Genomic DNA, 13122 nt, shown 5'->3' on the forward strand with positions numbered 1-13122 from the left:
ATATATATATATATATATATATATATATATATATATATAGACAAACCTTATGGTTGTACGGCGGTGAAGCATCAGTGGCAACACTGATGTAGCTGTCCTTGATGATGATGATGATGTGCCCTGTTAGACTCTTCAGCGTATGGCGCCTTACTGATCGCAATCTTGATCACGTGGCCAGTTCTAAGCTAACGCAGCGCACTGAGCTTTTTTTGGCGTCGCTGACAGTTGGCATTGGGTAAACCCCAGTGGTAGCCCCTTGTACCGCTGTGTTGTGCTCTGCTGTTTCATTTCAGTGGTATGGGTTCCTCGCTGTTTTTCCTAGGGATATATTATGATTTTTGCAGTATTTCCCCACCCTTCCCCTTGTCTCCTTATGCAAATGTGTGCTACGTAAATGACACGAGTTTGTTTTGTTTCTGGAGCACTTTACTTTTTGCGTTCCGAAATGAGATTCAGTAGTTTCGGTTGGGTTTTAACTCTGGAAATCTACGACGAACCACCGGGGAAGCTGTACAACTGTTTTATTCTCGCTGGCATTCGTCAACGATGCACAGCCTACGAATCACTAGAGGGATTCTAACCTCTATCTTTGGACGTGTAGCTGAGCACCAGACCGTTCGGCCACGTACAGCCGATAAAAAGTGTGCTTAATTTAGACAAACTATAGCGTCGATCAGCCTTCAGTCATTCAGTTAACATTATATATCGACTGGTTCGAGTCGTGACTTCTCAAACGGGAGGCTCGTGTGACTTTTGAGATTTTTCCTTTCTGAGCGTGTTGCCCATGGTTTGTAGACTTGACCACCTTTCTGTGGCCACTGGTGTTTTTTTTACCGAACACTGTTGGAACGTCACAATACGACAAACATTCTTGGGCTCTTTTTAACTTCAAATCTTTGCCACTGGAACAGAAAAATACGTGTTTCTTGAACGCCGACAATTTTCTGCTGGGACGAGCTCCACTATGGATTTTCAACACAGTTCTGGCAATCAATACTTCTTTCCTTCTGACACTCTAGAGTCCAGTTGGAGTTCATGCATTTCATTTTTTGCCTTGGTTGGAATCCACACAATCTGCCATCCGGAACCAATTTTCTAGCGTGTGAATACAACCAGTGGTCCACTAGGCAACGGCCGTAATAGTGGCATTAGCTCATTTAGTGATAATAACTGGCCCGGTTGACCTCATTTCACAGTGTTTCAGGGAACGAGAGGAACACTGTATGGAACGTTGACGAAAACACGCGTGTTCAGTTGTTTTTGTTATTTTGCCGGAGAATCAGTAAAAAAATCGCCTTACTTGTTACAGTTAATGTGAACGGATCGGGGACGTTTTCTTGCGCAATTTTTACCTATCCATTGCCGGACAAATTTCCGATCGACAGACGTGTTTCTTGGACATACTGCTTGCCAGGTGGAACACTCTCTTGGTGGCCAGACCCTAGACCCAGCGTTCGCGAACTCTTTGTAACTCTAGGTGGAACACGTTTGTGGTATTAGTTATAACTTTGTCTCTGCGAGACTCACGTTTTCTGGCATCTTATTTTCCCTGTTCTTTTGTCTATTAATCTTCAGGTTTCCGTAAACGACGCAGCATGTACGACCGAAGTGTAAGTTAGCTTTTGTTCGTCATATTCTTCCTGGTGTTCTTCATCCCATGTTCTATTTTCGGCATATCTCTGGCTACCTTTCTGAGCCATTTATGTACACCCCAGCGACAAACAGTTGCGACAAACGCCGCGATTTGTCCCCGAAAGTCCTAATACTGGACACCATATTTCGATCCTTTGCACTTCATTAGTCCTTGTAGGTATGATCTTTGAATTCAGACGATTTACTACCCTGGGTGGACCTATCGTATCATTTCCCCCCTAAGCGCATAAATCTCTGACAAAGGGTTGACAACTATCGACCTGTTACTGTGTCCGATCTGTCCGGAGGCCAGCCGCTCTTAATAACCGAACATCACATCGATCGGACGGATGTGTCACGTGTGGGCTAAGAACCAAACGAAAGTGTGTCTTGATTGGTCAGAATGTCAGGTGATCTGGATAGAGCATCTATAATTTAACGCCTCTGGCCTCCTCATGAAGATTCTAGCGCCACGTCGTGAGACATTCTATGTCGGAGCAGGAAGCTCAGAACCGACACAAGTTGCACTACCGTCAGCAAGCTACAACGTTTGGTTAACAGGGAAGGCCTCACAATCCTCCGGAAAGCTGTTCAAAAGCCACCTTGAAAACAGTAATTTTTGGCAAGGAAACCGTTCTCCCAGTCCCTATGCAAGGTTATCGCTGACTAAATGGGTGGTGAATGGTTTCCAAAACACCAGTTTTCGAACGGTCGTCAGTGAGAACCTGCACCGCTCGAACTATGTGGGCGACGTCATTCTCATGTATGAGGGTGTGGCGGAAACACATTTAGATAAACCAAGAGGCGTTATATTTCGGAAGAGTTTGGAGAACAATCCGTTGATTTAATGTGCCAGAAATTACCCGATAGCACAACGCTTAACAGCGACATCGTTTTTTATACACACCAAGACTTTGTTCTCATATGTCAATTGATCCAGGTTTTCGGGAGATTTTGCACTTACTCGAGATAAGTCACCGTGACAGCGATTTCAGGAGGATGTCCACTGCCGCGCCATTCGAGCGGTAATGGCAAACCAGTGGTCGGACGGCTCCTGGTTCTGTCACTTCGTGATATGGTAGTAGGGTCGGGCAGGTGTTAATCAGGAAACGCAGCAGGTAGATGTTGAGGAGAACTGGCAAAAGCTTGATAAAGACGTAGATGGCTGTAAGCCAAACTGCTAGTTATACTCTGTCCTTTCAGTCTAACCCAGCGTTGAATGTTTTCAGCGGTATCCTGTCAATGTTTTGGGTCTCAGCTCTTCGGCACTCGTCCTTTTATCGGTTGAACTTCCCTTTCGTTTCTCTCAGTTAGGTCCGGCGCGTACAGGCAATGTATCAACGCATCGGATGCACTTGAATGCAGGTGGGCTGTATGTCCACAGCACTCGAACACAGTCCTTTATTACCTACTGGATGTTGCCACCGGGCCTGAGTGATAAAACAGTAACCTACTAGCCCCGAAAATATACAACACCCAGCAGTCAAGCTTCGTAGCCATATAGTAATAGTGCGCGCACAATAGCGTTGTAGCCTCTTCCCTTCACTGAGGAACTAACTTATTGTTGTCGTCTTTGCCAGAGAATCGCTGACCTACACGCTTGCAATCCGTAGTGATGTCTGCTATTCGACTTTCCATCCGAATATTAATTCAATATATAACTTCATCCAAGCAGAAATAGTCAGGTGTAATTGTTTTTGTACAGTCTGGAGTACTGTTACATGAAAAGTAGCAATCTTTATTGGCATACCTTGGTCACGCTGCCACTCACCTGAACCATACCACTGGTGTACCCCATTTTATTCATTCGTTAACCTGGAGGATATTTTTATCCCGTCACTAACAGTAAAAGTTCAACCAGATTCAGACAACAGCATTAGTAGCGCAGCTAAAGAGGACTTCCATTTGATATTCCGCTTTTAAAGAACGGCTATTATTACGGTCTTTCCATGAGCCTCTTTGAAAGTCTCAAGCCACCATTGGCTCACCTTCGGGCTTCCTTCCGGTGGCATGGCAGCTAGGCACCGGAAGGGTGCTACAGCTGAACGCTGATGAGGGGTCACTTCTAAAATTGGTAGCTCTTGCAAAGTAATTGAGGATGATTCTACAGTGAATGGAACCACAGTCGGGCAGAAAATAGAACTTAAGACTTCAATACTTCATCCCAAGACCTTTCCATCCATATCTTCGTCCACCATATTTTGTTTGCTCCACCGCCTCTTGGCATAGGAGCTCGAGATTGCTCAGTAGTTAAGACGCAAACTTGCAGATCGGAAGGTCAGTGGTTTGAGCCCGCCCTCTGCATCTCAACTGCTCCTGTCTAGACTGAGCAACCTGGCATTATCTTGGCTCTCATGATTCCCCAGCTTGACACAACAGTATGTGATATAGCTAGACGATTACCACATTATTATTATTATTATTCCCAATCCAGGTATCGCGAAGTCGTCAACGAAATGGGTGTCCACTTCATCGATCCAGTTCTTCTTCCACCGTTCGCCTAGATGACTCCACTGTCACGCGGCCTGATCCGAAATCGACAGTCAGAGCTTTGTCGCATGCGGTCTACTTGCAAATAAAAAATCGCGATCGACGCTGTCCGAGTTCATATATGCCAGAAATTTTCGACGAGCGGCTGCATCCCGTGCAGGTGAGTGTGAGCGGTTGTCAAGGCATCGGACCGAAGCTGATGTTTCGGTGATCTAAAGTTAGCGACCGGACAATCTGGGGCGGTTTGGGTTAGAGAACAACTTGGAACTTGTGTTCTTTCTGTCTGAAGTGCACTATACACTGCATGGGTATTCGGAGCGAGAGGTGCATCAAGCAGAATTGCCTCAAATCCTCTCTTGCTTGTTCCTTGCAGTAGTTCCTCTTTTTATAAGAAACTTCCGCTTTGGTAGTTACCTCGTATTGTCTCTTCGTACAAAACCCCTGTTTGCAAAACTTTCTGAAAGAACGTGCTAGAAAAATCCTTAAAGAATCCGCGCAGTGACCACAATACGAGTGGTTTTAGAGATCTATGGCCAGAATCTCGTTTTGCTTGTCAGACGAATCAGGTAGGCTTGGTTTCATCCTCCCTCCCCAGAACAGGGCAAAACATAGCGTTATTTTTACTCTGTGTCTGAACGCAGTCCACACCATTTGTTTATCATGTTCTGCGACAACAGCTTGGTTTTGCTAATGGTTGCCTCATGGAACTGTGAATCTTTGGTCGGGAGACGTTGTTAATCATTGTCAGGTGTGATGCATCGTTCAAAACTAAGAATGTATTTTAAATGGAGGCCCAGATGCCGAGATGAAGACTGTTCATGAGAGGAGGTGCACCTCTTCGAAATTGCAGGTCTGCCCGTAATTGATGTGAATTGGTGAAACACTAGAGCAGTCTCGTAGAATACGAACTGTAGGTTCTGTTGACTGACGTGGTTTTCAATTGCTTCATTAGATTATGGTATTCATAAAGTGGTTTTTATAGCTGTTAAACTGGCTTTGTTGTTGATCCAACCTCTAGAAAAACAATGTTTTGAGCTAAGAAGGCAGTTTGATTGCTCTTGATTGGCATTTCTTGTACGGAGGGACTACTGCACAGTGCGTTTTCTATGAGAAGAGTTCTCATAGAGGATTGTGATCTTCTTCAGTCATTCTTTACTACTGCGTCCTCTTTCCGAGAAAACGCTCTGCACAAGGTAACGCTCCACCATAATCCAAATTGATCAAGTACTACCTGGTCATTCAAATTGTCCGGACGTGGTCGCCACTGTTCAATTGGACCAGAACAACCGTGTCGTCCAACTGACCAAGGAGACAGTGATAACTTTAGAACTTGTCGTCGTGTTTACTCAGCAACCAACTCTGGATTACTACCGAGTCCTCTTTCCGAGAGAACATTCCGCACGGGGTAACGCTCTACCATAATCCAAATTGATCAGGTAGTGCCTGGTCACTCAAATCGTCCAGACGTAGTCGACACTGTTCAATTGGACCAGAACAGCCGTGTCGTCCAACTGACCAGGGAGACAGTGATAACTTTAGCACTTGTCGTGTTTACTCAGCAACCAACTCTGGATGAATACTGACCTCATTTTCCTGGGTCGCGTCAAACTAGGATTGATCAATGAGTCGTTTCACTCAGCTCAGTGAATCTTGATTTCACGTCATTCGAGCGTCTTTATCGAGAGAAAAAGAGCCATTCTTGAATGCGTGAGGTGACGATAGCGGCAAAGAGGCGTCTGGATTGTCGCACAAATTTAACTGGCATTCCTAGTTCTAGTTGGCAGACGATAACAAAGGGTTCCGAAAGAAGAATAAACTGGACTAAAGACTCATAAATGCAGCGGCAACCAATGCACATGAATGATTGCATTCAGTTCGTTTTGGTGGTTGTAGCCTGTGTCAAACACCTAAAACAAGGTCAGTGAAGTTCACAGACGACCGAACAGCCATGTAGACAAACCTGGACACATCGGTGGATGCTAACGACCTATGCAAGGTCAGAAAGACCGAATTCCCTTTATAGAGACTCTCCACCACGAGGGAACAAGCTTGGATGGTCTCGAGTGTTTTCTCTAATTGGAAACTACCGTATTTGATTTTTACTGGCTCCCTCAAAAGGGACCACTTTTCAACGGCTCCTTCGGGAGGCCTCTCCAGAGCGGCACATATATATTCCACGATTACCCGAGTTTTATTAGGTGACTCGGAATTTAATGAGACGTTAATGGAAAAATTACTAAATCTAAACGAATGATCAGGCAATGCACAGTTTTTGGTCGCTGTAATACATGGGTTACGCCGTAAATTTTTCGCCGTTGTTATGGGACAAATCTCTGGTTGGTCCAATGCACCGTCCGACACACCAACTTGGAAGATTTAAGTACTGGTCGCCCACATTTTCTGATTGATATGCCATCCCTGTTTTAACCTTTCGGTCGGTGATTGGCCAGCAGAACATCACAAAGACGGTGAAAATACCTTTGGGCGAAACCCCTTTTTTTCTAGGGTTTATACGCGACATACGGGTCACACGTGGTTGCAGTGCACACGTGCACACACAAATACATGACAAAAGATCATAGTTTTTATGGCCACTTCGACCAATAGACAAGTTTTTTGTCTGTCCGCTTAAAAAATGAACAATTGGTCTTCTGATCCAGCCTTGAAAATAAAATGACTAACTTCGAAGGTGGGTTTTTATTCGGTATCATGAACTATTCTATCATTTAACCTGTGGCATTTCCACTAGTGTAGTGGCAGTCACACTTCAATGTAGAACTGTTGCTTAGAAACGCCAACGGCGAATACCGCAGTTAGCATGACAGATCACATGGGTCATTGCAACTTTCCAGTCTTCGGTGTGCGCGCGACTACCTGACCCTAGCAACAGTACCACTGACTTTGCCACCACCCTAAATAAATTCGAAAGTTTTGTTGGAATTTGAATCAACCGTCATTTCACAATGAGGTTTCCCACAATTCTAGAGCCGTATTCACGGTCATTCGTAGTGAGTCTGCGGTATATCACGGTTAGCCTTGCCTGTTGCAGTTTTCATCGGCGCAATCCCTTACACGTGCTTCTAACCTCAGAAATAACGGCCCCCCAGAGATTTCCATTTTCGGTGGTCCCGAACTCCTCTTGTCAATCTTATTTAGCTCGTATCCACGGGAAAGTGTTCAAATTCAGTTTGTGTATTCGTTCCCTCCAGTGTATGAAGCACCTGCGGTCGTACTTCTGCCACTTCACGGATCTAGAATGTCACTTGTTTTCATCGCTGCTTAGTTTCTCCCCACGGACGCAGCCGGAAGATTCGTAGGCGATGTTTAGTCAGCTGTCTATGACCACTACAGATTTGTCCTAGTTCGTTCAGCTGTAACACCCTTTCGGTGCCTAGCTGCCATGCCACACAAAGGAGGCGCTGCCAGGTTGCCCAAGCCTAGACAGGGGAAGTTGTGAGGCAGAGGTCGGGTTCGAACCACGAACCTTCCGGTCAGTAAATTCGCGCTCTAACCACTGAGCCATCTCGCCCCCATTCGTCCTAGTTGTATCTTACAGGTTAGGGGAGTAGGATGCATTTGAAATCGCCGGTCGTCTGATTCTTCCCCTGAGCGTATCGGTACTAGGGATCTCGCTGTGTTACTCCTAACACTTTTCAGATTTTCGATCAGGAAACAAAGGCTTCCGGAAGAATTTTGTATTGTAACTCCATCCTTCCGTCTCCGTAGCGCAAGATTCAGACTTTGGCTTCTTGTTGCATCGGCTATGAATGCGGTTCTTGTAGATATGGACAATTCCGATAAGTTGGAAAAAGAAACCAGTTCATCACTCAACTACTAGGATGGTCGTGCTACATCTCACGGTCCATGCGGTCACACAAAAGTCTCGTCTTATCTGCAATGATGTCAACTTTGCCGTCTCACCCTCACTAGCATGATGCAATTGAGTTTTATACGCTAGTGTGTTGCCTAAGATCCTTTCTGCGAACAATTTTATGGGAAGTACGCTATAGACTCTTAATTCGAGTTCACTATGTAGTTCCACAACTTGGTGATATTGTAGCTCCAACCGCCGACATTTGTCTGGCTCTATTAGAGCTTCACCATTATGTACATTACTGGGAAGGTAGTGGACATCGTCAGCGCCGAAAATCCGTCTGAAAACTGAGCTAAGGTGAATTAGTGAGTCTAATAATTTCATACTCGTGAGGGCAGTGTTATTCGCCCTCCACTCGACCACTTAGTTTTCTTCACAACGCTTTATATGAAATCTTCTTGTAATCGACACACGTACCCTGAATTAAATGTTTGCTCTCACAGACTGACGACTGCCAGACGCTCGATCTCGGCTGTAGAGTCACTTGGTTGCGGCTCGGGTGCCTCTATCCGGGCGTAGCTATCTGGGTTGTTCGCACTGAAATTGTGTCGTGCTAACCCGAAAGGTCAGGAATGGGTGGTCATAACCAGTAAATTATTTGATCGATAACTTATCGGACATATTTTGCTAGCTAGTTACTTCCATGGTTCCTTTGTACCAGTTTAACTGGGATTTCTCAACGTTCTCGATTCGTTCGACTTTTGGTTATTCTCGCGTGAGGAGACTTCGTCATCAGCCTTGGTGTCAGTGAACCTGATGATGTAGTGATTATAGTTCAGTGATGTTGGGCAATGACTGCACGCCATACGTGCTTGAGTTAAAGAAAGAAGCTTTGTAGAAGCTTTCTTCGCTGTAGCGCTCAGGTGTGGCCTCCGTCGCTTAGCCTTAAGCGCTATCAACGTAGACCGCTCCATATCCATAGCGGCAGTCCCCTAACATGTAGTTGAAGTCCGATTGGCATCGTGTGATTCTAAATTGCCTGCTTGAGTTGTCTTGTGTAGTGTAGGTATTGTGCGTGAACCAAGCTTTAGACTGTGACATGCACGTTCGGACTTGTTGTCTACCTACGGAAAATGTCTTGTTTATGAATGACGCTGTTTTAGTTTTAGGTGTTTGTGGATTTCGTAGTATTCACGTTCACATCACTCGCGTGCGAACAGTCGTCCTTCCGTTACTTTTAACGTGCTTTATCGAGTACCATCTAGTCAGCTTGCAGACCTGTCGCCACTCGTTGACCAAACCAACGTCACTCTTCAACCTTGTGTGAAGCAGTGATTCATACATAAACTTGAGATTTTTTCCCTGGCTGGATGAACATAACACTCCATCACTCGTTCAAGCGAAGCAGTTCTCATCTTTGCTGTTTGGCGATTCGCTTAGTTCTCGATCTGAAGTGGAACATGGTTAGGGTTTTTATGAGAAAGTGTTTGAACCAACATCCCGATGAAAGATTTCTGCTGGATAATGTAATGTGCAGTGTATTTAGCAACTGCGCATCGCCTTTCATTCGTCTATCGTCACTCGTTCTGTGGGACCAGGAATCGAATGACTATATGTGCTTACAACTGTTTGAGAATGTCTCGACACGGCGCCTTCAACTCCCTTTCGGAAGAGATTTAAGCACTGTATTTTCCAACCCATGCCTCCCCCCATTCCACTCTAAGTGGTATTGCGAAAAAAATATGGAAGTTATTGACATCACTATCCTTGCAGCTTCATCACAGCGACCTGAGTATCCAAACTGTTGATTTTTTTTCATTAGAAAATTACTTGTGTTCGTTAGTTGGCCACACACAAAGTCGATGCTTCATCGCCTCCAGATATTTGTATGGGAATGCAACGCATGACTGTGTTGTTTTGCTCCTTGCTTTAAACTGCTGCCGTCGTTTATCGATGCTCGTTCCAATAAATTGTTCCAAATTACTGTCTACTTGAGTTATCAAGATGCTGCACAGGCTACTACTTGATACTGTCTTGTTGTTCATCTTCAAGCCTAATTGGTGAAATCGGACATGTATTTAAAAATTATCCGTAGCTACCACCACTAAAACGCAACACTGTATCGGTTTTTATCCTTCTTTTGCCATCAGAACGAACCGGTTCCCCCAGACTATGGATCGCATGACCCGGATCAAAAGAATGTCTATCGTTTTATTCGTAATCTCTTCCAAATGGCCCAGCTTTCTCCCGAGTGTGCAATCGTCACCATGGTAAGTTCTTAGAAAGTCTCTTATCACTTGCGTTTCTAATGTAGCTCACCTTTCTCCATTGAAAACTAATGAAGTATGCCTTTTGCTAAGCACTTCAAGACCTCGTTTCAGAGGGGCTTGGCAAATAATCGGTAGTTTTTAATCGGGCAACGTATCGCTTTTGGCACAAAAGCTTCATCAGGTCAAGTGAGCAGGTCTCCAAGTTGGCCAAGCGAAACGTTGCCCAATTAAAATTTACCGATTGTTTACCAAGCCCTTCAGAAACGATGACTTCTCGATCAGTTCCAAGCTTTTTCCAATTTTGGGACTTCATTTAATTCCTACTTGTAGCCGCCCTTTTGCTCACTCTTCCGTAGTGAGTTCCCACTTAGGGGCATTCAGTTTTCTCACGTGATCGGATTGCCCACAGGGTGGTTAATCTATCGGTATTTCTGTATACCACAATCTTCCAACGGCAAGAGAACCCGATACACAACGTTTGCATGCTTCCGTTGCCATGAGCTTAGTGACACATTTGGGAGTCTTCATCTATTAAGTAAATAACTTAAATTTGAGGTCATGACCCACTTGAATTTGATGCTCTTGAACCCAGCCAATCATATCCTTAAACTGAGTCGGCTGCCGGCTCACGTATGTGGCTGCGTATACTACTTCTGTGGTATTCGATCATCACGTTGTCATTTCCAGCATCTTTAATTAATCATCTCAACTCTGTTGCTTCCTTCCATTGTTCGGCGTGAAAACAAACTAGTCTGCCACTGTATTCTTCAACAGTTTTCAAGGGCCCACAAGCTACACTTAAATTTTGTTGGCATCGCTTCCTGTGAACGGGAGGTAAACAAAAAGCATTGATTTTCAGCTTCGAAATTTCTTTTAAGTTCTACAGCTTGACCGTTTTTACACTGGTGTATTATTGAGGCAGTTCTAGTGCACACGTCAAGGCTATACTTGTCTTTCCTCCTCCGTCAGTAATGTGGGTCACTGATCCTATTTTTCTAACCATTATCACCCTTCATTTGGACAGTCCTTCACCTGTCCTGGGGCGAGATGGCCCAAGTGATTAGAGCGCGAATTTACTGACCGGAAGGTTCGTGGTTCGAATCCGACCTCCGCCACTCGAGTTCCCCTGTCTAGGCTTGGGCACCCTGACAATATCCCAGCCCTCGTGCTTCCTTCGGGTGGCATGGCAGCTAGGCACCGGAAGGGTGCTACAGCTGAACGCTTTATCCTGCATAAATTTGCCTCACGTTGGAGTTGGCTTCTCGTACCCTTAATTCAGAAGAACCTCACACGGCGCTTCCTGTCTGTTGGATATCCCGTTTTGGTTCTGTTTAGGTGGCAAAATATTCTCCACAAAAACTGTGAAGTGAATGCATGCTTTAATACGAGCCAACATGCTTGCTTGAAGTGACATATTTTTCAACATGTTCTTTGAATTTTCAATGTGTTTCTCGTGTCCAACTGGTAATATTTCGTCGGTGATATGACCCACATTAGGCGATGATGACCACTCAGTAATTATAGGTTCATGGTCACCTGATTCACTGGACGGCATGCTTTGCCAAACTTTTTCTACTCAACTGTGGATAGAATGAAGGCGACTTAAAGGCGTTAGTAAAGTATAGAAGTGACGGGGGGGAAGCTCTCACACCGGCAGTCGTCGCACTCCCGTGCGGGCTCAACATGGAGATGTTCCTTCTCCATTCACCAGTTTTCAGCACACCGAAGCCGCTGTACTGATGTCTGTGATACTCAGGTTCTGCATCTAATTCTTGGCTCTAACCGTCCGCCTACCGGTAGTACTCTTCTTCCAACGCCCAGACAATGTTGTGGTCATTGTTTAGGTTTCGTTAACCACACCCTCCCTGTCATCGAACCTGTGTTAGAATAGTCTTCGTACATTCCGGGAAGTAAAAAACTCCCTTCCATCGTGTTGCAGTAGAAAAGTGGTGTTTGTCAGCATTTTTGAAAGCAACACCATTGAATTCCTAAACAGCTGTGACTCAATCGCATACCGATGAAGTGAAATTCTATTCATGTTGGTTCACGTTTTTGGAATCGGTTTCGCGATTTAGTTTCTACCGCTGACGAGCCCAATCAGATTGGTGGTCAGCGAAACTAGTACTGTTTCAGCAGACGTGTTGTTGGGTGTGCGTTTGCTTCACGCAACCTGTGATCATTTGTTCCGTTGGCAACTACATACACTGTATCGTAATTTTCTCTGTCAATCTGGATTACGTAGACATACATTTATTTTCCAATCATCTTTACTTTGGCTACAACGTCCTTTTTCCACTGGCTTTTCACTGTTTTCCGCCCTCATGTTTCTCCAGGTATACCTTGAACGTTTGCTGACCAGTGCCGAAACGGAGCTCACTCCAGCCACGTGGAAGCGTGCTGTGCTGTGTGCAATCCTATTGGCCAGCAAAGTTTGGGACGATCAAGCTGTATGGAACGTGGACTATTGCCAGATTTTGAAAGACCTTAATGTGAACGATGTGTAAGTCCAGTGTCTAGACTTACTGTCAATGCACAGTTTCGCCTACTTCATTAGACCTAGGTTTTCGAACCTAAAGGTCGATCGGAGACGAAAAATAACAGCGTTTCTGTCCTTCGTCCAGCTTTTTGTAGAGCATTCAACTAGTTAGGTCAACAATATTAGGTATCAACTGTTGTAGATGTGCAAGAGCGCGCCGATTCCGACGACCATCGTTGGCTTTGTGTGCCTTCAGGAAGTCGCCGTCAGTTATCAGCTTGGTTAGATTGAGGGCGTCTACTATTGGCACAGCGCTTTTTCAGTTTGAAATTTCTTTTTTGAGAAATGGAAGTGAATGGATTGAACAAGTCCACTTGTCGGCCACAGCCCAGTAGATTCCGTTTGAACCGACAGATTATGGTTCATCGGGCGTATTCAAT

At 45.0% G+C, this 13122-nt stretch overlaps 1 protein-coding gene across 1 annotated transcript in view; it reads left to right on the top strand.

Moving 5' to 3' along the window:
- Positions 1-12710, top strand: part of T265_09914 (hypothetical protein) — a gene marked incomplete at both ends in the record, with an annotated part of 21305 nt that extends 8595 nt beyond the window's left edge. The window contains 4 exons of the mRNA XM_009176130.1: positions 1576-1610; positions 4067-4282; positions 10087-10206; positions 12540-12710. Coding sequence (XP_009174394.1) covers positions 1576-1610; positions 4067-4282; positions 10087-10206; positions 12540-12710 — 542 coding nt within the window. The remainder of the gene's footprint in view (positions 1-1575; positions 1611-4066; positions 4283-10086; positions 10207-12539) is intronic.
- Between the last annotated feature and the right edge of the window lie 412 nt (positions 12711-13122).

Source organism: Opisthorchis viverrini (genome assembly GCF_000715545.1).
Source record: "Opisthorchis viverrini unplaced genomic scaffold opera_v5_318, whole genome shotgun sequence".
NCBI classification, from domain to species: Eukaryota; Metazoa; Platyhelminthes; class Trematoda; order Opisthorchiida; family Opisthorchiidae; genus Opisthorchis; species Opisthorchis viverrini.